Consider the following 27,306-nt stretch of genomic DNA (forward strand, 5'->3'; position numbering starts at 1 on the left):
TGGAAGGGAAAGTTGTATCCAGCCTGTTTCAGTACCTCAGTTGGGTTTTCTGTCTGTTCATGGATGGCATTTAGATCATTTTTATATGTGTCAAGCAGGTACAGTAGTCGAGTTAAGTAAACACAGATACCAACCTGATAGTAACTATGTACTAGTCTTAGTTTAACTTATATTTTCAGTCTTTTAAGTTTTTAAATATATCTTTACATTATCAGTTCAGTTCCTTATCTAATCTTCCCCTTCCCCATGTTTCCTCTTAAAGGAAACACGTATTTACGGTTTACCTCGCTTATCCGAACCATTTATTACAAGCTGAAATTGAAAGTAGACACCTGTTATATTTGTCCGTTGCCTTGTGAATCTATTTGTGTGTGCCACTCGATGCACTGCACTGAAGTTAAATTGGAAACCAACTTTGCAAAATGTAATAGACTTTTCTTCCCTCTCAGATATGCGAATGAGGCATTAGGATTTAGAAATGCGATCAAGGTATAAACAAGTGTTTGGCTTGTCGTGTCTTGTCTTACCAAGAGGACTTGTTGACTTATTTGAAGTTGTGCATGCAATATCATTATTTGCAATTATATGCAACAGGAATGATGTTCCAAATCTGTGAAAAGAATAAAAAGGGAAAGGGAACGCTTTCCTAGTATCTGGCATTTTCTTGTCTGTAACTAAAATACTTTATACACGTAGTCACAATAATACAAATCATTAATGGCGTTTCCTGCAAAGTGGATGGTAATAATGTCTCTTTAAAGAGAGATAAAACCTTCAGTTTCATTTGCTCCTTTCACACTCCACTTGTTTCAGAAGTACAATTAAATGAGTGTGGAGATCAACAGTGGGGGTTGTGGGGGAGTGGGGTGGTTGCACAGAGGGAACAGTTTGTGTTTTTCTTTTCTTTTTGGAGGCAGCATGAATGACAAAAACAGAACATCCAGTGATGTTCACTTATGCCTTATTCTCAATCATGAAATGTCACAAAGACAGTTTGTTGAGTTTTTGTTTTTAACAGATATATATTATTTCAACAACACCTACAGTGCTTAATAAATCTATTGACCACCACCAATGTAAGATTTTTGCTACAGCTGCCCTAAATTAACAGTATTGCTCAGTGACATAATCATTTTTTGTGTTTCTATAATGGATCTCACCAGTATGTGCGAGCTATTTAATCCGAGTGACTTTTAACGCAAAAATATGAACCCAAAACATTTTTTAAAAAGTAAAGCACATTATTATTTTTTTAAAATACAAAGTACATTTGTGTGTTTCTTGTTTTTATGACAGTTGGTCTAATAAATTTAAGCACTACACAAAAGAGCATATCTTTAGCTCCTTGAATTTCGAAGTCACTATCTCAGGCTGAGTGAGACGTAGTGCAGATGCCAGACTCATGATATTACATATTTGGTTAAAAAAAATGCCTGTGAGGATTTGAATAATTTAAAACGTACAGAGATAGCTAATCTCTTATTCACATATTTGGAAAATATTGGTAATTATCTAATTGGATTTATGCTTTAACGTAAAGTAAGAAAACAGAAAAAGAATGTTACATATATCTTTTCATATCTTTTAAGCTCATTAAAGCATATTTATTCGCACCAATAGGCTGTCAGCTTTTAATGCCTACTGTGAAGTCAAAACTGGCTGCCAGAGCACTGAGAGAAATTCTGAAAGAAATGTTAAACATATTGTCATCTACACTGGACAATAAACAAACAAATTCTTTTGATCATAATGAGCTTTGTGCACAGTATAAACCGTGTTTAAGCTGTCGTCGCAGATCTTCACATAAATAGTCCTTCATTTAAAACAGTAAGAGTCATCTTTTTTGCCTAGAACCACAGACCAGATATGACTCATAATATGCACATAAATAGATTTTTTTTCTGCTTAATACATATTTCTGTCATTTCTGAAGTGTGTGTCAAGTGTGTTAAGTTGCAAATGTGGCGTGTGTTTACCATGTTTCACTTCATATTTTGCTCACAGAAGTGTATCATGTGTATCATCTCTTTAAAATCAAGCTGATTCATTTCTTATCTTAAACTTCTTTAGAGGCTTGCCCTCTCTCAGCAGCCCTGTAGTTTTAAAAATACCGATACAGCTCTCCTTTATAGTTATGCACGACTCGAAATTGACATTTAACAACAGTGTTTTGTGTTACATACTCAGCGTTCTGTCAGAGCAAATATCCTTTTGCAAACCGAGACTATTGATTCTGCTGCGAGCACAAGATTAGCTTGCACCACTGAGGAGATGTTAGGGCTCAGGCGCTTTGCTAATTTCAAAAAATAAATAAATATCCTGGGTCGGTTTGAAACTCTGCGTCTCTCGCAAGATAATCTGATAATCATCAGATTAAAATGTGTATGTATTCTCGTGACCGCCGTCTTAACCACGCCAGCTCATGCAGTGCCACTTCTGGTTAAAATGTTTTTAATGCCTGCTGATGAACACAGTGTGCAGTACCCTACCGTGCCACACTAGATACAGTCTGCATGTGAAAGACCTGAATTATTTAAAGCCATGGGAGTGTGTGCAAGTTCTCACTTGCTTACCCTACTGACTCTTTCTTCCATAAACTCTCCACTGCCCCTCCCCAGCCTCTGCTTTGCTTAGTGTTTAGAAGGAAGTGAATAATGTGTGAAGGAGACGCCACAAGAAAGATGTGGATAGTTTACAGCAAGCCACAGGACGAAAGACATTTTTCTATGACCATCTGTCGCTTGGAAAGGAAAACTTCTTGCGCCATGCCACAAATCTCTTAGCCAAATTAGAAAACAATGAGGTTAAACATGCTGCGAAAGCAAAACATTGAAGCTGCAGATAGGAAGGGGGAAATCCAAAGGCAGGCAAGTTGGACAGATAGAAAGGGGAGATGATAGAGGGGAGGAGGACAGCACACGCCAGCCCAGGGAGATTTTTGCGGAGGTGGAGGTAGACAGAAAGCAGGTGGATGTTTAGACAGAACGATAACACAGCCTGGCTGACAGAACGCCTGATAAGCAGCCTGACTGTCAGGTTTGGCAGGCTAGCAGTGAAGTGAGAGATCCATGCAGGGGGGAAAGGCAGACAGATGAATAAAACTGAATAAATGAGACCCAGATATTGTAAAAGCATCATTTTGAAAGAGGTTTACCTGCTGTTGAATTTGGGACTCTAATTATGTGGGCTGCACTGTTTTGAATGTAAATCTGGACTGTTCAATTCTGAGTCTAAAGCAAAGCCTCCAATGGTGACAGTTGTGCTTAATATATTTAGACTTCATGCTAAGCCTGCATCGGGATGTTAGCTCTGATGAGCCAGATAAATATTGTAAATTTTGAGCTGCCTGAATGTTCATCAAGATGAAATGCTTAAAAAAAGTAGCTGTTTTTTGTTTGTTTGTTTTTCGTTTGGTTGCTTGGTTTTTGAGTGACATCTTGACAGCTTGGTGGCACAGTGGTTCGAGTCCGATGACCGTAGGTGTAAACTTGCGAAAAATGAATGTCTCACTGTATTAGGCCTGCAACAGGCGGTGACTTGTACACAGAGTCCAGTGTCATTGTGAGCTTTTAGCACAGAGCACTGTCATACCAAAATATAGCCTCAAATAAGCAATAGAATGGTTATAGCATGTTTGCTGGGTTTGACTTGTGCTTTATATTCATGGGAAACTTTCACTATGCCTTGCTAGTACCAGACAACTCTGACCCTACGATCCAAATGTTGCAACAAAAATCAAGGCTTATCAGACCAGGCGATGTTTTCCAGCCTTCTGTTATCATAGGTCAGCCTGTGCGAATTGTAGCCTCAGTTTAATGTTCTTAGTGGCACCCAGTAGAGTCTTCTGCTGCTTCAAGGTTTGACGCATTGTGCATTCATTGATGCTCTTCTGCATACCTCGGTTGGTTATTTAAGTTACTTCTCTTTAAGCTACTTCTCGTTCCTTTCAGCTTAAAGAGTTCAGGCCAAGCTATTCTGACCTCTGGCATGAACGAGGCCCAAAGAACTGCTGCTTCCTGGATATTTTCTCTCTTTTGGACCATTTTCTGTAAACCCTACAGATGGCTGTGTGGGAAAATCCCAGTAGATCAGAAGTTCCTGACATACTCAGACTAGCCCATCTGGCACCAGCAACCTCGCTATGTTCATAGTCAATTAAATCACCTTTCTTACCAATTCTTAGTGTGAGCTTGGACATGTCATTTTGACTATGTCTGCATGCTTAAATGCATGGTGTACCAAACAAAGTGACCCATGAAATATATGCTTTTGAGTGGTTTTGTATAGCTGTCTTCACTACCCTAACTTTCTCTGATTTTCTAAAAGTTTCTTCAGTGGTTTCATGTGGATTCTAACTGCAGCAGTAACTGATTCTGTCTAATCTGTATTCACGTCAAGTCTGCAGTGCTAACTGGACAAAACATTTCTTTCTCTGTTTCAGGGAAGCCCCAGAGCATTGAGAGCTCAGAGAGGGTCCAGCTGTCTGGAACCTACAACGTTCGGAAAGGGAAGCTTCAACTACCAGTCAACCGCTGGACCAGACGCCAGGTCATCCTGTGCGGCACTTGCCTCATCGTCTCCTCTGTGAAGGAGAGCCAGACAGGGAAGATGCACATCCTGCCCCTCATTGGAGGAAAAGTATGTAAAAGTCACACCATGACAGGGCGTTACTGTTGTCACATAATCATTTTCTTTTCTCTCTCTCTCTCTCTTTTACCCTGGTCTTTTTATGGTGATGTTATATAATTTATGCCTTGGATCATAAACCCATAACATGATATCATCAGAGAATGACCTGATAAAGTCAGTGTTATTACCCTCTGCAAATGCCTCCCTGTGCAGGGAAGTTTGTCCTTGATGAAATGTCACCTTTAGTTTGACATCAAATGCTGCTTCTTGCTTTGTTCATTTTAGCTCTCAAGGTCAGACAGAAAGTGTGCAAGCCAGGTCTAAAGCACTGATGTATTTTTTTTTCCCCACCTTTTCTAATTTGGAGTCGAGACACGCTTTAATATTTAGTGTAATGGATCAGTATGGCATTAAAGCAGCTTTATGTCACTGTAGCGTTTTAAATTGCCTCCCCAAAAGCGACCTTTATCCATTTATTGCTTTATGTGCGCATGTGTGTATCTGCTAAACAAGCTCTAAGGGCTCTTCTGAAAAGCCTTATCTGCTTGTCTGCCTGATACAAAGAACACTCAGTGTGTCACCACGCCCAATTTTTAAACATTTCACACACAACACATTGACCTCGAGTCAACCCTCTTTTCTGTTCCTCTGTGTTTGTCTATAGTGAGTTTGTGTGTACGCCTGCTAGTATTCTGTTCAAACAACATAACTAGTCAGCCATTCACCGAGCCTGCTGGAGTATGTGACTGTGCATGACTGAAAAGCAATTTCACATACGCACGTTTTGTTTCTAATGTCAGTCACGTGTGTTGGTTATTTCATTATACGAACGTGCGTGCTTTTTCTCTTTTTTACAAGTGACTGAATCTGAGTAGACTGCAGACATTTAGCGTGTTATTTGTTTCAACTGAAGTCCTTTTTTCTATATATATGAGAACTAACCTATGTAGGCCTCCGTGTTTCATGTTTTCCTTTCACTTTTCTTTTCTGATGCCTAAAGATGAGCTTTTTAATTTATATTCAGAGGTGGATAAGAGATGTCAGTATTTTACACTCCAGTGACATTCTCGTGTGTGTCTGTCTCCAGGTGGAGGAGGTGAAGAAGCACAATCATTGTTTGGCCTTCAGCTCAGCAGGGCCCCAGAGTCAAACCTACTATGTCAGCTTTGACAGCTTCACGGAGCACCTGCGCTGGCAAAGACACGCTGCCAAGGTATTGTGTGGGCAAAAGAGTTAGAGAAAGAAAAGGAGGAGCATATGCTCCCTGGGCACTACTTTCGGGTCAGCTGCACTGTACGTTACAACATGCTCAACTGCACTACACCCACCACAATCCCGCTGTCGTATGAGCCCGGTAGAGTTAAAACTGCACATATTTCACTGCTGTGCAGTCTGTACTCTATAACCTGTCTGGGTGCTCTCACACACATAAACACCACTGATGGCTCTCTCCTCTCTCTCATTTGAACTCAAGTAGGCCATAGCCAGAAAACCTCTTTTCTAAATATTAACAGGGACATGCATGTCACCAGCGCCCTGAGGGCCACTCAGAATAGAAGCCTGGATAGAAGCAGCACGTGCTGCAGTGACGACTGCTGAGCCTCTAGCTAAGTCAACTCTGAAAGGCTGCCGTTCACAGACGGTGGACTTTCTCCTCCAAGATGACAGATGTCGTTTCGGTTTATATCATCCACGTTTCTTTGAAACCGACTTATCAAATGGACACAGGCTAACTACTCTCTACACCTGCAGTTAACTAGATTGCCCAGTGTTATAACTCGTGATGTCAGGTTACCAAGCTGTTGGACTGTCCCTTGACTTCTTCTGACTCTCTAATCCTAAGAAGATTGCCTCTGAATGACATTTGAGCCCCTATCAGCAGGCTACAAAGACATCATGAACCAGTACAGTCTTATGTGGTCGGGGTAATCCTTTTTAACTCCACATTCTTTTTCTCTCCCTGTTACCTCTGCTCTCCTCTCTTCTTTGCTTTCCACTCCACCTCTTTTTTAGATGGTGTCCCAGAGAATCCACTCAGTTGATTTGTCCTGCTGCAGTCTGGAGCATCTTCCTCCCAATCTCTTTTATAGCCACGACCTGACCCACCTCAACCTAAAACACAACTTCCTGCCTGCAGATCAGCGGCTGCAGCAGCTGCAGAGGTACAGTGCCATTATAAGACTACGGTAAACACACCTGTGAATGAAAGAACAGACCTGAAGATTCACAATAGGTCGAGGAGGTGGTCTGGATGGGCCGGCTCGGGCAAGATGAAACCTAAAGAAAGATATGGTTTACAAAAGCTTAGCGTAACTTAACAACAGCTGGAGTCGAGATAGGCTTTTGTACAATGTGGGGGAGACAAGACACCGACACAGTGAGGCTTCAATGGGAACAGCAAGTCACGGCTGGCTGGTTTTGGAAAGCTTTAGCTTTTGCCTGCAATTTGCAAGCCATCGACCTGAGCAGTCTAGGACTGGGGCCATTGGCACACAGGGACCAAAGAGGCTAGCCAGGGCTATACCAGGCTAGGCCAAATCAGCCCAGAGCCCAGAAGGGTAGAAGTGTCTGCAGGGAAGCTTTTAATGTGCCTGGCCTCCCTCGCTCTTTCTCTCTGTGGGCACCATCTGCTGCATGCTTAGCATGGTCGCAGATTAAAGACCACAGCCAAGATGCTGTATATGTGTCTCCACGTGTGTATGTGCACTTATGCATTTACAAATTAATATATTTGCACACTTGTTTCAACGTCTCTCTGTGGAGATTACCATAAAATTTTTACCATTTGAATAGTGTGAATCTGGTGCCACAGCTATGTGTTAGCTGTGTGGAGTGTCAGTGTACGTGAGAGCTGCTTGCGTGTTGCATGCAACAGAAATAGTGGCTGCAGGCTACTGATTTGGGGTCAGCGCATACAGAGTCTTGATATAGTATGGCGTGTTCCTTCATTTTAACATGGCTGCACTAAAGGAATCACAAAAGTGAGCAAGATCATACATGCACAGCTACACACACACACACACATATGGTCTTCTTGATAGAATATTGTGAATGAATGAGGTCAGGATTTTATGTTTTCCTACCACAGTCATTTTTTTGAGTCATCTTTTTTTTTTTTTTTCAGTCCCTGGCATAATGACTAATATTTAAAAAAAGATGATGTGAAGGGAAAATAGCTAGTTTTAATATCTGAGTGAAACACAGCTCCCCTGCTGGTCAAGTGAGAGACATCAATTTAGCCCTGCCAAATCTAAGTAGGCTCATCCGCATTTGACCCAGCATGACAGAAAATGAGGTCAGTAATGAGAAAGAGATGAATAGTTAGCTGAAAATAGAGAGGTTCTAACAGAACCGCGCAGCAGAGTTACTTGAGTACTCACTTTCCCCAGAGAGACTGAAGTCCAAAAAGCTGGACTCAAGAACAATAATACTCTGTATGCAGCCTCTGTGAATGTGGGTGTGTGTATGTTTTTGTGTGGACTGTTGTGTGAGAGTCTGTTTTGGTTTCTGTATAAACACTAGCTTTCCTCTGACATCTGACGTGGGGTTATATTATAGTGTCTTGTATTTTTCCAAGAGCAATGGAACGTGAACCTGCCACATGGCTCCCCCCTCCGCCCCTTTCTATTTTCTTTCTGGCCAAATACTAACTGGTGGGTGATTTGCCAATCAGATATGCATAATCAGTTGTCTCGGATACTAGCGCTCTCCTCTGGCATGGGACTGCCTTCCCAGCATGCATCTCTTTTTGAGACAGAGGTTACCACTCACTGAGGGGAATGGCTGATGTTCCATGAATTTCATTGAACCTTTGGCCTTTTTTATTTACATATGTATGATAGCTTATCGAGTTATGAAGGACATTAAAGTCATTGAAATGAAGCGATGAAGGCCAAGTGACCGGATTAAAGTTCCAACTGGTGCACTTCTGTTGATGAGTAGCAAATATATAATTAAACGTATAAATAGGTAACTGTATAAACTGATAATTCTCTTTGAGGACGCGACTTTTAGCGAAAACATATTGCAAACAGTTGCTTCACTGGCTTTTTAAAAATAATTAGCGCTGCTTTAAATAAATAAGAATGTAAGTAAGGTCAAAGCAGAGTAACATGAGAAGACAGAATGTCACAGCATGACAAAGACGTGTAGGGACTGTGAGGAGGGGGTGTGAGCGTTACTCAGCAGATTGCAGGGGCTGATTTAATGGTGGAATGACATTTTCCCACATGCTCCGCATCCCCTGCCTACAGGAGTCACCCTCAGCTGGAAATTCTCCGTCACTCTAATCAATAACCCGACGTCTAGGCTGGCTGCCCCCCCATATCACTGTGATATACTGTGTGTAACCTGTATGTGTATAGCGCGGAAAATCAAGTGCCACTGTTAGCAGCTGCTCCAACGTGCGGTGCTAATATGGCACGCTTCTCATCTCCAGATGCCTAGCTGAGCTCTCCGTGATAGATGATAACAGGTCGCATGCGTGTGTCGGTATGTGTGTAAATGGATAAATAAAGACAGAGCGAGCCAACTCCTGTGAAGGTCACTGATCTGCCAAAGGGCCAGCACGCTGAAAGCCACTGGTCACTGGTGTTTAAACGAACAACAGGCGTCTTTGCTGTGTTTGTTTGCTAAACATTCAAACGTGAAGGTTTAGCTGTACTATGAAGGAAGGGTTTATTTATGGGTGTGTTGAATCTCACTCTGTGCTCACTTTAATTAAAAAGCATGGGTAAACTACACTTAGTTGAGATGTATAGATTTTTCTCTCTTGCAAAACTAACAGGATGAAACCACACTCTTCAATCACCCTTGTCTTTTTGTTAATACTTTTATTCACTGTCTCTAGATTTTCTCGTCTTCGGAGCCTCAATCTGTCCAACAACCACCTTGGCCAGTTCCCCCTGGCTATCTGTGACATACCCACTCTGACAGAGGTCAACCTCAGCTGTAACTACTTGGCCTCTGTCCCCAGCTCTGTGGGTGCCATGACCAAGTAAGTAAAGAGAAGAACATACTGTGAACACAGAAGTTTTGGTTTGGTTTTTTTACCAAAACTTTGAAAACCAAGGGTAGTTATGACTGTAAAATCAAAATATTTCATAGAGTCAGAACATGAATATACCTGAGTTTTAGTTCAGAAGGATTTTTTTACTTTTGGTTTTGCTTTTGGTGTTTACCTTGCCTGTTAACTATGCACAGCAGTGGCAGTGCATTCTTGGGAGTCTTTGGGAATTGCCCAGCTCTGTCCTGTATAGAACCAAAGTTTCTGACTTAGGGCAAAGCTTACTTGCATAGATGCCATTTGAGTTTAACTAATGAACCTTTTCGTAGACCAACCACATTTTTGCCTCTTTAAGCATTTACATAGTCAAATATGAAAGTTACCTGGCAACAATCATGTGACATGGCAACCACAATGATATATACATTGCTGCTTCCAACATATAAGAAAACACCATAAGCTGTACATGTGATTCTGTGGTTTTTGCTGTAGTTCTCAAGTGTTCCCAGAGTTTTACTATATTATTGAGCAGATTTGTCATTATGAATGCCGTTTTGTCCGTCTCTTGTTTTGGTGAACACCTTAGGTTTTTTTTTAAAAATTCCAAGCTACTTACGTTTCTAAGAAATACTTTTTTTGGCTGTACAAAATTTCATAATTCTGAGCCAGCATTTTGAAAAGGATGGAACATAGGTAGTGTTGTTAGCTCAATGGCACTTTTTTCCCCTTTTCTTTCCATTACTAGTCCTTCACTGTAGAAAAAGCCCCATTACCGGCTCTTTAGAGCGGTGACAAAACATGTACTTAAAAAATAAAGTCAGGACTTTGACCTTTAAAATCCTTGCACGTTTCGTCGATTTTACTCCACTTTGAATTTAGGGATTACGGGAATCAGTCTAGTAACTAGGGCACAACTTGCAGTCTGGGTAATAATAGAGGTCCTTTAAGCTCAGCCTTTCTTCAAAACATACAGGTATGTTTGCTCATAAGAAATTAATCTCTGGAAATTATCTAGCATACCTGTAAATTCCTGAAGTGGCCTGTAGTGCATTTATGCAGCTACTGCCATCTACTGGGCATCAAGTTCACTGAGTTTTGGAAATGGCAATTGTTTTTTTTAGTCCTACTTGATACAACATGTCACAACAAGCACACTAACTATATATAGAAAGACAATTGTGGTCTTTCTGTGTGATCTTTCATTAATTATGCCAACTGTCTAATCACATGTATTTGTCTCAGTTTGCAGACATTCCTACTGGATGGAAACAGCTTAAATGAACTGCCCAATGAGCTGGGTTCCTTGCAGAGGCTGAGTTACTTGGGCCTTTCCTTCAACCAGTTCAACCACGTGCCCCAGGTGCTGGAGCGGCTGTCCTCCATGGAGAAGCTCTGCATGGCTGGCAACCACCTAGAAACTCTTACCCTGCAGAATTTCAGACTGCTCCATGTCAAACACATCGATCTAAGGTATGACATGGTGTCCTAATTATTACGCATTTGTTCACTTTGCTGACTAGAGCCATGGAAAGTCCCCAGACCAGCATGTCCTAAGACTTTGTCGCAGGGTCACATGTGACAGTGAGAACATGCACACATGCGTAAATAATAGAAAACAAAAATACAAGGAGGAAGCCAAAACACAAGCAGACTGCCAGAAAGCACGAAACAGGGAAATCATTTGCCTACCGTGTCTCCCGTCGTCTGTAAAAGTGCAGAGCTAGTGTGACTTGCACTATTTTACAGTTAATACTTTACTTTTTCTTACTTTGCTTGACTGGGGTTTGTAAATTAGTTGTTTTCTGTCCAGCATTAACACATTTTTGGACAAAGATCACTCGGTGTCACTGATGAGTTTACATTTCATACAACATTGTGAAACTGCTTTCTTAACAAAGAAGTGCAGCTATGAATGATTTGATGTTCTTTGGCTGAAAGGAATTTCTGTTTAATAAATTTAAAAAGCTCCTTTTGGTGGATTTTGAGTTGTTCATAAGGCTGGAAAATTTTGTAAACTTTCTAATCCAGTTAAACTGAGCAGAGCCAGTTCTGGACCAAAGTTACATATTTATGTTTCTTTTATCTCTTATTCATTCTTGGGTTCTTATCGATTGAGCGCTTGAACAATTCAAGATAAACCGTTGACTCTCAGGACCAGACTACTAAACAAACTGATGAAACTGCACAATATATCAGCAGTCACCCTAGGCATGTTCCCTGCTGTAAAGGCCAAAGCCTGTGCATTTCGATGAACCTTTGCCTCCTTCATGCCTCCTCTTGTCAGGTTGAATAAAATCTCCATCATGGTGCCGGACGAGCCTGACCTACTGAGGCACGTGACCCAGCTGGACGTGAGGGATAACAGGCTGACGGAGCTGGACGCCTCGGTCTTCCCCAGGCTGGAGGTGCTTCACTGCGAGAGGAACCACATCACCAGCCTGAAGGCTAAGGGCTCCTTGCTCAAAGGCATCTACGCCTCCAACAATGGTGAGTTTGGCTTTGCTGTGACCTCACACATTTCTAAACTGAAATCACTGATTTGTATGTCTCTTGTCTGAATTTCAACGCATAATGTATGTGTGTGTATGTGTGGATAAGTAACACCTCACAGACATCACCATGTTTTTATATATATCACTTCCATGTCTGTCTGCATATACCCTTAATTCTCATCAGTGCAGCAGTCTCCCATCATTCCTCTCTAACATGTCATCACCATCCTCCCCCTGCCTAATGCTTCCCCCATTTTCCATTTACCTGCATTTATAATAGACCTTTGTAGGAGACCTTGTCTGTCCTTGCTGTAAGTTAATGTGTTTGGATTTCTCCCTACAGAGCTCCGACAGCTGGATGTCAGCCCTGTGCCCTCCAATCTGAGTTACATGGATATCTCGAGGTGAGAGAAATTCCAGAAATGTACCTGAATTTAAAAAATGAATAAATAAATAAATAAAACAGAAACATTTGGAAGTCCCGTCTCAAAGTAAATGCAGCTCATTTACAGTACATCTGCCCTACAAGAGCAGAAGGGCAGCAGTTGTTCAGTGTGATGCTTTAGAAGATTGTGCAACTACACGAAATTAGGAAATACACGGTCTCTGCAAGTGGAGTGAAACCTAGAGAGGTCATTTTTAACCATGCTAACCCTGACCTTCTGTACTTACCGTAGCTGTAGTCAATATAAACGCATGAACTAATCACTGCATGTTAAAATACCTTTAAATCAAAATGCTAGTCTTAAAGAATTTACCCATAAATCACACAGAGCTTATAACCTCTTCCATTCACTTTGTCTTTAACTTTTTAAAAGGTCAGTGTCTACGAGACTGTCACACTTAGGAAAGATCACATCTTTTAAAAGTTGTATTTATCTTTTTTCTTTTAATCTTTTGTTTAGCTGTTTATCTTTTGGTAAACTGAATCTGAAAGATAGTAAAATGTAAACAAACAAACCAAAGCTGAAGTTTAATATATGGAGCGTTGCAGACTGCTAGGATTCATCATCATCATCTGTCCTTCTCTTCCCTCAGGAACCATATGGAGTCCTTGCCAGACTGGCTATGTGAAGCTAAGAAACTGGAAGTCCTGGACGCGAGCCACAACCTCATTGCTGAGCTACCGGCACGGTGAGTGTCTCACACAGCAAAACCTGTAAATGCTGTACAATGCTGCATTATTCCCCCTGCCCTTTGCTGGCCTGTCATTTATCCCCCAAAAGGCCTCATAAATCACACAGATAGCCTATAACCTCTGCAGCATCCATCCATTCTCTTCTCCTTTACGTACCCTTTTAGAAGGTCAGTTTAGATGCACCTCTTCGTCTTTTCTATGTCTTACATTGGCTGTGTCAAACTTGCTCCGCTCCTTTTCTCTTTCTTCCTCTTTCTCTCTACCTCTGGCCCCCTCATTGTCTGTAGATTTATTTTTTACCCAATAAGTGTCAGGATGATGAATTTCAGCCGCGGGCTCCACTAGAGGCACTGCTATTTTTTGATTTTTTTTTTTTCCCCCCCATTCTCATCCATACTGTCATCATCCTTCTGCACTATTGTCATTTTTAATACTGTTTCAGGCTTCCCTGGTTACAGTCGTGGCGTTCAAGAACCAGTGTGGAAAAAAGTGTCACCTTATCTATTCGCCAACCAATCTATCCATCTATCTTCATCTATATAGCCATCCTGCTATCTCTGTGTATAACACTCTTTTACAAGTTTTTACAAGGGCCTTCCTGTCTGTCTTTAATCTTCTAGCAGTGCCCTAACCATCTATATGTTCTTCTTGCTGCAGGTTGTTATGCAGCAACAGTCTGAGGAAGCTCAGTGCAGGACATAACCAGCTGCAGAAGCTGCCTGAAAGAGTTGAGCGCCCTCTGCTGGAGGTTTTGGATGTACAGCACAATCAACTGGTTGAGTTGCCCTGCAACCTGTTCCTCAAATCTGACAGGTAGCATTCATTTTCAGCTGAAAGTGATTTTTCTTTGACTAATGTTCACCTGACAAGAAGATTAAATGTAGGGACAGTGCAGGTAAATGAAGATAAAGCACAGAAATTCTAATTAGGAGTTTCCTGTGAAGGACAAGACCACCAAGGGCAAGTATGACAGGCAAATAAAAAACAGTCTGTAGAAGGACATGTTTTTTGCAGTGAAGTATTAAGTAAGAATTTATGGAGTAGTTTGCAATTAAAATGAATCATCTCAGTGTTGTCCGTCCCTCTCTGAAGGAGATTTTTTTTTGTCCTTTCAGCTTACGATGCGTAAATGCATCAGCTAATAAGCTGGAGCACCTGCCACCATCCAGTCTGTCAGAGGAAAGCCACAGCATCCTGCAGGAATTCTACCTGACCAATAACCGACTGACAGACAAGTGTGTACCCATGCTAACAGGCCATACACACCTACGAGTTTTGCACATGGCCTACAACCATCTCCAGACCTTCCCGGCCAGGTAAAAAAGTCATATGTTAAAGGGGACTTATGCTTTTCCTTAATCTCTGTCATATATACTATATGCACAAAAGCAATGTGACACCTACCTACACACCTACAGAAACCGCTCACCCATATATGCCCATGCTATAATGATGCATGACAGTTTTTGGGCTGATGCTAATGCCAGAGGAAGTTGGGGACTCTGCAGTCATTGAGTCAGCACAACATTTTTAAAGATTTTTATGCACCCCAATCCACAACTTTACATGCTCTTAGTTGTTGTTGTTCCTAAACACTTGCACTTTGCAATAACACCACTTACAGTTGAGTAAGTATCTGGTAATGATATAGGAACAAAGAAATTTCACCAACTGACTTTTTGCAATTAAACATCCTATTGCCAGTACCTTGCTTGAATTCAGTGAGCTCTTTAGAACGACCCATTCTCAATGAAATTTTCTGTCAAGTCAGACTGCATGACTTACGTGCTTGATGTTATACACCTGTGGCACTGGAACCGAAAACACCTGAATTCGGAGATTAAGACGTGTGGCTCAATGTTTTCACATGTACCATTTCTGCTTTGGGATCTGTATGATGTCACTAACTTAACACATGCAAGGTGAAGGTCAGATGACTGCCACAACCGGGATCAATATGCCATTTGTACTGTGAAGTTTTTTTGTCTTTTGACTAAGCAATCGATTGTTTCAGTACTATTTTACACACTTGACTTCACCTACTGCTCTCTCTGATCTTTCAGTAAAATGGCTAAGCTGGAGGAGCTGGAGGAGGTGGACCTGAGTGGCAACATGCTGAAGACTGTCCCCACCACCATTATGAACTGCCGGCGAATGCACACACTCATTGCCCACTCTAATGCCATTGAAGTCTTTCCTGAGGTCATGCAGCTGATGGAGATGAAAGTAAGTCAGTGGCAATAATGCATATCTTTGATGCCCTGACTTTGTAATGCATGTGCATTTGTCCAAATATTGACATCTGCTCTTTGTTGTTGTCAGTGTGTGGACCTGAGCTGTAATGAGCTGAGTGAGATCACTCTACCAGAGAATCTGCCCCCAAAGCTCCAGGAGCTGGACCTCACTGGAAACCCTCGACTAAACCTTGACCACAAGACCCTCGAGCAGCTCAAGTATGTCTGGGGGTGTTTTTTTGTTTGTTTTTTTATTTTTTTAACTTTATTTTATATGCGCCATCATAGCCCCGTTAATGTGGCTTCAATTTGTACTTTGCAGAGAGGGAATCTGAGTTACCACATGATGTATGTTTAGCATTTTATTTCACGTATGGCTGTTAGAAATACTTCAAGTGGTTTTCGTTTCTTTATGCCCCCGAAACAGTGCGGTGAATTTGACCTTGTTTGTGTTTTCTTGTTTTTCAGCAATATTCGCTGCTTCCGTATCGATCCACCTCCGACCTTTTCATCGAGTGAGGCGTCTGGTGGGCCCGCTGTGTGGAGTCATGGTTACACAGAGGCCTCGGGCGTCAAGAACAAGTAAGCACAATTCAATCAATGATGAAACCACAACCAGCACCACCACACTCGCCCGTTGAAGCCGCACTAATCGCAACCTCTTGAGAGTGCACATCGTTAAAGCCGTGCGACTCAAATGAAGGAAATGTTAAAGTGGTGCTCGTTGAAAGCAAGAACCGTGTACATTCACATCCTGTGTGGACTAAATTGCTAATTCAGCATTTGAAAGTGCGTTCTGATGGGAGTTCTTCTGTATCAAGGTTCTGCTTTACAGTCAAAGGAGTCATTTAAGGCATTGCTTATGCATAGCATATGGAGTGACATGGTAAATAGTTGCACAGGGGAGTTGTGGTCCTCAGAGCTCTCATTCTTTCCTCTTTCAGACTCTGTGTTGCTGCCCTTTCGGTAAACAGCTTCTGTGGGAGTCGTGAAGCTCTGTATGGTGTGTTTGATGGAGACAGGAATGTGGAAGTGCCCTACCTTCTGCAGTGCACAATGAATGATGTGCTGGCGGAAGAAATTCACAAGACGAAGAGCGAAGAGGACTACATGACCAACACCTTCCTTGTCATGCAAAGGTTTGCAATAGATTCTACATGCCTCATCTTCACTGTATGTAACAAATTTCTCCTTTATGCCACAAAAACCTCATCCTCTTCACGTTTTTCCCTCTTCTGCCCTTGCAGGAAGCTTGGAACTGCAGGACAGAAACTGGGTGGCTCGGCAGCTCTGTGTCACATTCGCCATGACCCCACTGACCCTGGTGGCTGCTTCACCCTCACGGCTGCTAATGTGGGAAAGTGCCAGGCCATTCTGTGCCGTGATGGAAAGCCGTTGTCCCTGTCACTCCTTCACAATGTAGGGCTGGAGGAGGAATACCGCAGGATCAGGCAGCACAAAGCTATCATCACTGAGGTAGAGATCTTTTTTTTTCAGAGTAATTAAAAATTGGTGTGAAGTACATTCATGTAAATGAAGTATTACTTGCATCCTGCCTGAACACTGTATTGATTTGTATTTTTTTCTTTTCTCCACAGGACAACAAAGTGAACGGTGTAACTGATTCTACACGAATCATGGGCTACTCCTTCCTCTACCCTTCTGTCATCCCTTGTCCCTATGTGCAGACAGTCACTCTCACCCCTCAGGATGAGTTCTTCATTCTCGGTAGCCGTGGCCTGTGGGATGCTGTGTCCCCCACAGAGGCTGTGGAGGCTGTTCGGAACGTCCCAGATGGCCTGGCTGCTGCTAAAAAGCTTTGCACATTGGCGCAGGGCTACGGCTGCACCGACAGCCTCAGCGCCGTCGTTGTGCAGCTCAATGTGAGTGAAGACTGCTGTTCCTGCTGTTGTTCTGACCCTCCCCAGCCACCACCCAGTCCAGGCTTGGGTCCTTATCCTCCGTCGTCCTCTGCCATCAAGGAGAGACCCTCAGATGGCTCCCTACCTGTTCCTCCCTCCTCCTGTAGTGAAATTAGCAGTGAGATTAGCACCAGTGAGATGAGCAGCGAGGTGGGCTCTACCGCCTCATCGGACGAACCTCCACAGAGCTCCTTGGTCCTACTGCAAGAGCAGTCCCACCACCCTCACCTTCACTTGCACCATCCGGCCCACCTGCTGCCTCTACAGCACCAGCAGGCTCACACAAGTACCCAGCCCTGCCACTATCTTTTCCCGGGTTCAGAGCTGCCTTCATCCCGAAGCTGCTGTGCTCTCCACCCTGCCTGCTTAGCACACTCCTTTCAGAGGCAGCTCTCTAGTGCCACTTTCTCCAGCGCCCTGTCTGACAACGGGCTGGACAGCGAGGATGAAGAGCCCATCGCTGGGGTTTTCTCTAACGGTAGCCGTGTGGAGGTAGAGGCAGATGTTCACTGCCTGAAAGCACAGTCCTGCTTGTCCTCATCACCCAAAACACCGGTACCCTTATCCTCCAGTCAGGAACGCAACCTGCTTACACTTCCCCCACCACCTCCACCACCGTGCACCCCAGAGCCCCTAGAGGAAGGGATTGACATTAGCCAAGGAGAGACTGAGAACGGGCTTGAAAGGGATGAGTCATGGCCGGGAGCTGGAGTGGGATGCGGGGATGGAGGGAAGCTAGCAGGCAAGAGAAGGGTTAATGGGTCCGTGGCACAGCAGGAAAAGAGCCACAACCTTATTGAGGTGGCTGCTGATGCTCCCTCCAAGAAGTCCGGGGGTTACTTCACAGCTCCAGCCCAACCTGACCCGGACGACCAGTTCATCATCCCACCCGAGCTGGAGGAAGAGGTGAAGGAAATCATGAAGCAGCATCAGCAGAAACAGCAGAAGCCTCCTGGGACAGATCAACCCACAGACTACTACGACACCCCTCTCTGAACAGCAGTACCAACTTTGGCCTCATCTTCTTTACATGGACTAAACTGGTCTGATTTTCCTACACATAGACACAAACAAATGAGATTCGGCGAGAGGCTGTAAAATGCACACTGAAAAGTTTCATCAAGCTTTTTCTGTGTAGTCTCTCTTCTCCAAGCAGCCCTGTCATTGGAGAGACATGCACTGTAACCCGCTCCACTTATAGAATAAAACAAGCAAATGAGCCCTTTAATGATACTCAATCCTCTTGAAAAGCCTATGGACGCAGCTCCAGGTGTCCATGGTCGTGCCCTTCTCACAGACTGTGGAACATTTATTTTTTACATTAGACAACCAGCTGAGTATGTAATCAACACTAGTCTCTTTGCTATAGCATTAGCTTGCCACAACACTTGGTAATATAAATAACAATTCAATGGTTTGTTTGTTTGTTTGTTTGTTTTTTAAAGAACTTACCATATCTTTTAATGTGAAAGCAGTGAATTTTCTGGAAGAACTTTTTAAAAGCAGAGACACATAATCTTTTTATTATCAGTGAACTATGTTGAATGGTACACCAATAATACCACATCTAACTGTTGTAGATAGGGCACTTACAATACTGTATTTCTTCAGTAAATCATGGCTCTTGGCCTGTAAAATGGCATAGAAATTTTTTTGTAGAAATTTTCAATACTAACTCCTAGGAGTTGCATACTCTTTATGGTGACTCAGTCACTTTTACTAATCTTCTCTGAGAGAAATGGTGATTTTTTTTTCTCCAATGATTGTAAATAAGAGAAATGTTGTATACTGAGGCTTTTAAAGGAACTGCGCACCTGTATGTCGGTGAAGATTTTAGTGGCGGGGAGGATGCATTTGTTTGCAGTTATGGAGGTGTCACCCTCCCTTTCCCCTTTATCTTACAGTGTAAGCCCACACACACACACACACGGAGATACACAAACACAAATGTAAATGTGCAGTAGCAGGTCAGAAAACCCAACATTCCATGCAGAATAACTACACTAAGTGGCTCTGGTTTGCTCCACTCCAATTGTGATGTCCTGTAGTCATCACTGCATCTACTGAACACTAATAGACAGATCTTTGCATGCACACACACACACCCATGCAGACATGACATGCACACAAGCACACATACACAGACACTTGGTTAATATTAGTCCCACCTCCCTCCTACAGTAACTGTTATCACCGGCATGACTGTGTCAAGTTCAGTAATACAAACAAATATATCCACATGGAAAAGAAACAACACAAATGTTCCTGTCTTTGGTATAATAAATTTTAAATTTGTGAATATACCTCATGTTGTCTAGGACTGTTCTTTAACAAATGAATTCATGCATAAAACCATATTATTATGATTTTTTTAATAATTTTTTTGATACACTAATAATGATACATTGCTCTGCTGTTTTTCCACTGAACAACCAGTAAGGGGCAGTCTAATGTAATACTTTGATCCAGTACAGACTACAAGTCTTATTTCTATATCATCAAAAGCCTTGTTTATACAGTATTTAGCAGGAAAAAAACTTTTAAACATTTTTAACTATTTTACTCAAAGGTTTTTTTTTTGTTTTTGTGAGTTTTTTTTGTTCTTCTGTTCACCAAGTTGTCACTGTGAAGTTCAGGGTCTGCCTCTTGAAGTCCCTAACTAGCATGTGAGTTCAGCATGACGACGTTATTATTATTATTCATGCGTTTTTTATACTTTTTCTTCACGCAGATGACACTGACTACTGTAACCACCAACATTACTCCCAGTACAGATAGAGAAGAGGCAAGTGCAAGGGTGGTTTTGTCACTGTTGGACCCTCTGTGCTGACATCTGTCCCCGTAGTACCACCAGTCGTCACCCACGTCACACCTGGACGCCAGAGGAAAAGGATGAACATGAGGGACAGAAAACATACTCGAAGGTTTACCTAGTATTCACCACGTAGCTGATCCTGATGGTGGAAATTAGAGAAGGCTAAAGGTACAACTGAAACATTTGTGTGTTATTTGTATTTTAAATGTTGAATACCATTAGGTCTTCAAGGGAATACAAATAGACATTTTGTGAAATACGCTCATACATTTACAGGGAGTTACATGAATCTGGTCCCACTTTCATGACCATATTGTAAATATGTAACTAGAATCAAAGAAACAATGAGTGACATCTTCCTGAGCTCTGTCCAAAGGTAACAAGGTTAACAAGTAGAACTAGCAAACAAACAGTATAAAACCTGAAATCTGGCATGACATATAATTTTGATTTGATGTGTAGCAGGTTGTTTGACTGTCCAAACTAATCAAGCGCTTGACACTCTTAATGTGCTTACTGCCAGGACATAAGTAGTTCACAGTAACATAAAACACAATATGAGAGGTTCAATAGGACCTCTCAATCTTTTTTTTAAATAGGTGCTGTAGGTAAATTTTGTTACCACAGTCACTTAAGTAAGTAGCCTGGAAGCTATTTTTAAAACAAGTGTTCAACTGTTGCCAAAAATCGACAACACATTGATATAATAAAGTGTGTTAGCGTCCATACTTGAAAAGCAATTGTGCAACATTTTAATCAGACATTTTTTCATAAATGCCGTGAAGTTACTCAGCATAGTGGATGACATCAAAAATGCTCACCTGCAAGCAGGTTTGCCTTCATCCATGACACAGACACCGCCATTCTGGCATTGCACATTGTAGCAAACTTCAGAAGGTGTGGTGCTGATGGGCTGTGAAGTTGTAGAAGGCAGGGGCTGGCTCACAGTTAAATGGGACACATCTGAAGAAGAGGAGCAAATGAGACAGCAGGTTAAAGAAACCCACGTGAAAGAGCTAATTGTTTGGATTACCTGCTGTGACCTGACCTGAGGGTTAATAAATCCTAGATGTGATCATGTATGCTGAATTACATAGTCCTACTTGTGCTGCTTGCCGAATTAGCATAACTAAATACAGTGGCTTGCAAGGATTTCAGTCTCTAGATGTGCAAAGCTGGTAGAGACATACCCTAAAAGACTGGCAGCTGTAATTGCAGCAAAAGGTGGTTCTACAAAGTATTGACTCAGGGGGCTGAATAATTACGCACGCACCACTCTTCAGTTATTTATTTGTAAAAAATGTTTGGAATCATGTATGATTTTCGTTCCACTTCTCACGTGTACACCACTTTGTATTGGTCTTTCACGTGGAATTCCAATAAAATTGATTCATGTTTGTGGCTGTAATGTGACAAAATGTGGAAAAGTTCAAGGGGGCCGAATACTTTTGCAAGCCACTGTATGATATACTTAATAAGTGTAATAATATAAATTACAGAATATGTTCGGATTTTGAAAAAATGTTACATTTACAAAATTTAAATGCATGTCGTATATCTGGTGCTTTTACCCTCCATGGTGAGGAGGAAGATGGCATCTCCTCCCTTGATAAAATCCCTGCTTTTAGCTCTGAGATGGGTGAGATACACCGGGGTTCCAGAGCCTGGCCCTCGGAAATACTTTGATCCGTCTGTATCTGTGACTTCAACCCCGTCCTTACGAGGATCATCCCAGAAAAATTTATCAGAGCCTGTCAAAAAGAATATTAAAAGAGTGCAAAAATTGTAATACAGCAAAAAGCCATGATTTTATGATTTGTTTGTAATTTGCAAACAATTTCTGTGACTCTTTTTTGAAAAAGGTTAAAATGACTGAACCTGCTGCCTTCATGTTGGGGTCAGTGGTGATGCTGCGCTGGTTGGACATGCGCTTTTGAATCTGTGGGTGCTGGTCCATTAGCATCATGGTTATCTGTTTCCAAGGACATGGCCATATCTGTCCTGTGTCCCCTTCACGGGCCACCAGATGAGCATAGGCTGACAACTGCCCCTGGTAGCCCTCTTCACCGCTGGGGTAAAGCTTCATTTGGAAGGTATAACCTTCTTTAGAGGTGAATAGGGGGCTAAATATAGGTGTGCTTATTGGGGTGTTTTCCATAACATGACTGAAGTTTTTAACTCTCCAAATAAACTCTGGGCAGGCGGTCTCTGAAACGTTGATGTCATCCAAAGACAGTCCACCTGATGGGGGCCCAGCTTCCACTTTGGTCCCTTCAAAGACTACGCGGAATTTCATTTTAGCATCTAGACTGACGTGGTGCAGTTGCCAAAGCTCCCGAGGGGACCCTGTTATGGCACATGAGGAAAATGCACTGAATGTATTAAAAAGCAAGTGTACAAACCTTATATTTCAAGCAATATTCTGACAGTAGATTGTGAACAGAAGTAAGATTTCCAAAAAAGTCACCTTCTATGGTCTTTATAAGGCGCAGACTTCCATTGGGGTTAGCTTTGTCATACTCTCTGACATAGACCTTCAGTGTGTCACTGGGCCCAGCACTGTTGTAATAGAAGAACTGCAGACATTGGTAGCCTCTTTTGGGGTAAAGCAATCTACTTTCCAGCAGAGCTTTGTCCCCGGTATTGGCTCTGCCGGTGCTGAAGTGCATAAAATACCCAGAGCCTAAAGATATAAATTTCACTTCATTAATAGGTCCGGTATCTAAGCATGTTTGCACAGTGGATAATAAGACATAAGAGTACTCAAGCCAATCCAAAGCTAAAACTGAAAGATAAACTAGTTTCACATTTTACAAGTCTGTCATAAAAAATGTTTAGTGTGATCTCATAAACAAGAGACCACACTAAATATGTTCACATGTTCCTATGAAGATATTTTTTCAAATCTTCTATGCAGAGGAGATTTTGGCACACTAACAAGTATCTGAACATTGTTTTTAGAAAGAATTGTAAAAATATGAACCTATCCTTTCATGCATTTCATAGTAGATTCACTGTAAGATTGTTCTCACCATTGCATTTGCCCATGTGGGAGTAATCAGTGTCAGGCCCTCCAGTAGCTGTTGTAACCCTGTCCCAATCTGCCTGATCCCCATGTCCCTGTATCATACCACAGATGTTTTCACGTTCAAAGTCACACGAGTCCAGAAAGGTGGAACCTTGAGCTGCAGAGCAGATTTCACAAACACACATAAACAGGTGTTGCAGCACTTTGAACCGCAATAAACTAGAAAAAAAATCAAGGGACGAGCCATGTCATGAACATCATTATTGATGAATGTAACAAAACATGAAGTTGAACAGATCAGTACTGCAGGTGCAGGACAAGTTGACTTTTATATTGGAGAAAATAAAATAATACTTGTGCACTGACTGCTGAATCTTACTGCAGTTATAGAGGCGGTTCAGCTTGAGCAGGTCACTGTCGCTGAACTCCATACGCTGGCCAATGATGTCACTGAAAGCAGGGATCTTGGTGACGATGGTGGGCTCGGTGCCATTCCGAAAAGCAGTTTTACTGTAGTGCATCATGGAGCTGTAGTCGTAGGGGACGCCCAACGAGCTGGAGGTGGTGTCATCATAGGTGTTAAAGTTGTGTCCTTTGCCTGCAAATTGGACATAAATAAAGGTGCCATTGTAGTTTCAGCTATTGTGACATTGCATTACTGATCTGTATCATCCATAGGACTCAGACCATAAATGCTGCTTATCAAAGTACTCATATAACAATACTTGGGTAAACAGGTAAGTCATGAGGAAATCACCACATAAAGAGATAAAACTTTATGAGAGGATGAACTGCCAGTGTGTGAACACTGTAATTTGGTTGGATGAATAGCAGTAGCAATACCCTCTGTAATGCGGTCCCACATGATTTTGACATAATCATCACGGTCTGCCCTGGACTGCTCGTGCCAGAAACCCAGCGCATGAAGGAACTCATGTTCAATGGTGGCAATGCGGTCACAGTTTGTTCCTATAGACAGTCTCTGCTTCCCAACATGCCGATTGCCAACAGAGGAGAAACAGCTTATGGAAAGAAAATGAGGCTTTTGTGAAGATCAGATAAACTCCCAGTGTCTTCTCTCTAATACTTTTCTGTACTAAAAGTACAGAATAAATACACTCACTGGCCTCTCTGTTAGGTACATCTAATCATCTGCTTCTTAATGCAAATATCTAATCAGCCAATCATATGGTATCAACTCAGTGCAGTTATGCATGGTCAAGTCAACCAGCTGAAGTTGAACTAAACATCCGGATAAGGTAGAAAGGTAATTTAAATGATTTTGAGTGTCCTGTGGTAGTTGGTGCCGGATGGGCTGGTATGAGTGTTCCAGAAACTGCTGATCTACTGGGATTTTCCCACACAACCATCTCTAGAGTTTAGAGAGAAGTATCCAAAAAAGAGAAATACCCAGTGATTGGCAAAAATGCCTCCATGATGTCAGAGGTCAGAGGAGACTGGCCCGACATCTTCGACTTGAGAGAAAGGCAACGGTCACTCAATTAAACAATCAAATTATCTCTGAATTGACAACAATGTTGAACTTTTAAGCAGATGAGCTACAGCAGTAGCACGCCGAGTATCGCTGCTGTCAGCAGAGGACATGAAAATAGAAAAAACTAGGCAAAACATTGGCTGGTATGATGAGTCTTGATTTCTGATATTGCACTTAGAAAGCCAGGAACATTTCTAGAACCTTATTGAATCTATGTAATAAAGAATTAAGGCACTACTGAAGGCCAAAGCGGATCCAACATGGTACAAGCAACGTATACTTAATAGAGTGTCCAGTGAGTGTATATACTCCTTCAAAAAGTTCTGTCATCTAAAAGTGATTTTAGAAGAATACATTCTTCTTGCCTTACCCATCCCCTTTAAAGACAGAAATGTAGTTTGCTTCTCCGCTCCACGGCTTAAAGTCGATGCAGGTCTTGAGCCGGTACTGCTCAAAGGCCTTCAGAATCACACCTTTTGCATTGATCTCTGTGTACAAAATGAAAAATCTGTTTTATTATAGTTGAAAAAAGTTCTTCACGGTACTTTTTTTTAAGAACAACTGTAAGCCTCTGCTGAATTATGATTACAGATGACACCCATACCCATATATTTTTGTGAAAGCACAAAAATATTGATAATAAAATGTGTTTAAATATCCAATTTATGACATTTGTTTTTTTAATCTAAATTTTATCAATGATATTGTTTCCAAAAGCCATTAATAACATTGCATTTAGTCAAAAAGATTTTATTCTTTATTCTATTTACTCTATTTTAACTGCTTCAGATCCCATTGGGTTGTTAAGTAATACAATAATACATAATCTAAAAAGATTATGTATTTTTTTTCAAGTGCTTGAAAACAAATAACAGGAAGAAGATTCATTTTAAAATAAAAATAAAAACATTAAATACTTGTAAACACAGAGCTAATAAAAATTATGCACATTTTCGCATTTATTTTGCTCCATTTATGCCACATGACTGTATATGCAAATATACTGTAGAGGCTTAAGTATGAAGCTAAATACTCTGGACGCTTTCAAATTGTAAAAAAACAAACAAAAGAAAAAGAACAAACTCGCTTTTACCCAAGTCATCTTCCATGTAGTATGGGATTGTCTTTGGCCACCTGTACTCTTCCCCTATTATGGAATTTCGGGGTTGCTTCTGCCACAGCCACAAAGAACAAACCACAAACAAAAGAACAAAATATTGAACCAACGTTGAACTTTAATCTAATCCATTTATTTTTGTTGTTGGGGAAAGAAGTTCAATTAAGTTACCTCATCAAGAACTATGTCCCCTTCTGCAAGGTTCAACCCTGCCTCTGATCAGATTAAAGCACAAAGAAAGTTTAAGAGCACTGAACTTGGAATTTGGAAGAAAAAGAGAACATTTTATTCTAATGAAAAAGAAAACTGCTTTTTTTCCCCTTTTCTAAAATACCTTCATTGATATCAAAAATGTCAAGGTCCCGTCCACCATCCACATCATAGTCTGTGTAAAAACAAAGTAGTAATTTAACATGAAAATTAGTAAAAAAAAAGTACCAAAAACAGTTAAAGTAGCCTTGGCTTGTTTGAGAAAAAAAACTTACCTAATAATTTTGCTGCTGGCTAAATATTAAAATAAATGAAAAAGGAATCATTGTTACTGATTTTCAAGTGTATAAAAGTCAACTTTCAAGTTCTCCTAAGACCACGTCTGATAATAAAAATTAAACAAAACGACGATTTCTCACCAAGCAGAGTGTGGTACCACAAAGGAGCCATGCAATGTAAAGGATGAGCACACCTGTAGGTTCCCTTCCTGCCATGCCATAGAATCTCCCTCTACAAGAGTGTGCAAGTAAGACGTGCTGAGCTCTGACGGGCATTCAGGAAGAAGAAATCAGAAAAGTGCATTTGGGGTGGAAAAAAAAAAAAAATGTGTTCACAAGTCAATAACTGACAGAGCTATAATGGGCTCAAGTTAAACTACAACTTCAATCCACTCTGGTATCAGCCAATAAATCTTTGCACATTTGCGAGCAGTAGGCCTGATATAAGACATGCTGAAATTTATAGCAACCTCCTGATCTATGTGTACATTTCTGTTTTCAGGATATGTACCGTTATTCTCGATTTCTATCTGCACTGCATTAAAGTCAGCAACTGTGGAGTGCTGCTGACTTAAACTGAGGATATTGTTGGGTGATAGAAGGAATACTTTGAGGATCTCCTTAATTCCACTGACACGTCTTCTATAGAGGAAGACGTGTCAGTGGGAGGACAAGTGTTCTGACTCATGCATTACAGAGGGCGAGGTCACAGCGCAATTAAGCAACTCCTTGGTGGCAGGGCCCCTGGGATGGATACAGGGCCCCTGGGATGGATACAGGAGGAACAATGCAGCTTTCATCCCGGTTGTGGAAGACTGGACCAGTTCGTTACCCTCTCTCTATTTGTGGATGCATGGGAATTCACCCAACCACTCTACTTGTGTTTTGTGGACTTTTGTGGAGAATGCATTCAACCGTGTCCCTAAGAGTAATCTGTAGGAGG

At 41.6% G+C, this 27,306-nt stretch overlaps 2 protein-coding genes across 2 annotated transcripts in view; one reads left to right on the forward strand and one right to left on the reverse strand.

The window, feature by feature from the left end:
• Nucleotides 1–19,723, forward strand: part of phlpp1 (PH domain and leucine rich repeat protein phosphatase 1) — a 45,780-nt gene extending 26,057 nt beyond the window's left edge. The window contains exons 2-17 of the mRNA XM_031737758.2: nt 4,442–4,638; nt 5,717–5,842; nt 6,643–6,791; nt 9,479–9,625; nt 10,877–11,104; nt 11,919–12,121; nt 12,470–12,530; nt 13,165–13,260; nt 13,922–14,077; nt 14,380–14,580; nt 15,328–15,490; nt 15,587–15,717; nt 15,967–16,080; nt 16,443–16,637; nt 16,746–16,974; nt 17,097–19,723. Of these exons, the coding sequence (XP_031593618.1) occupies nt 4,442–4,638; nt 5,717–5,842; nt 6,643–6,791; nt 9,479–9,625; nt 10,877–11,104; nt 11,919–12,121; nt 12,470–12,530; nt 13,165–13,260; nt 13,922–14,077; nt 14,380–14,580; nt 15,328–15,490; nt 15,587–15,717; nt 15,967–16,080; nt 16,443–16,637; nt 16,746–16,974; nt 17,097–18,416 (3,716 nt within the window). The 3' untranslated portion in view covers nt 18,417–19,723. The remainder of the gene's footprint in view (nt 1–4,441; nt 4,639–5,716; nt 5,843–6,642; nt 6,792–9,478; nt 9,626–10,876; nt 11,105–11,918; nt 12,122–12,469; nt 12,531–13,164; nt 13,261–13,921; nt 14,078–14,379; nt 14,581–15,327; nt 15,491–15,586; nt 15,718–15,966; nt 16,081–16,442; nt 16,638–16,745; nt 16,975–17,096) is intronic.
• A 54-nt stretch (nt 19,724–19,777) lies between these two features.
• Nucleotides 19,778–26,627, reverse strand: mep1bb (meprin A subunit beta b). Its single transcript, XM_039602318.1, has 14 exons — nt 26,505–26,627; nt 26,361–26,379; nt 26,210–26,260; nt 26,047–26,090; nt 25,852–25,930; nt 25,129–25,246; nt 24,107–24,285; nt 23,643–23,861; nt 23,268–23,420; nt 22,703–22,918; nt 22,114–22,581; nt 21,807–21,986; nt 21,057–21,198; nt 19,778–20,292 (listed from the first exon to the last, which is right to left on the reverse strand). Exons 1-14 carry the CDS (start codon nt 26,577–26,579, stop codon nt 20,076–20,078), a joined length of 2,160 nt encoding a protein of 719 aa, XP_039458252.1. The 5' UTR covers nt 26,580–26,627; the 3' UTR covers nt 19,778–20,075.
• Nucleotides 26,628–27,306: the final 679 nt, after the last annotated feature.

This window comes from Oreochromis aureus, linkage group 18 (genome assembly GCF_013358895.1).
Source record: "Oreochromis aureus strain Israel breed Guangdong linkage group 18, ZZ_aureus, whole genome shotgun sequence".
Taxonomy (NCBI): domain Eukaryota; kingdom Metazoa; phylum Chordata; class Actinopteri; order Cichliformes; family Cichlidae; genus Oreochromis; species Oreochromis aureus.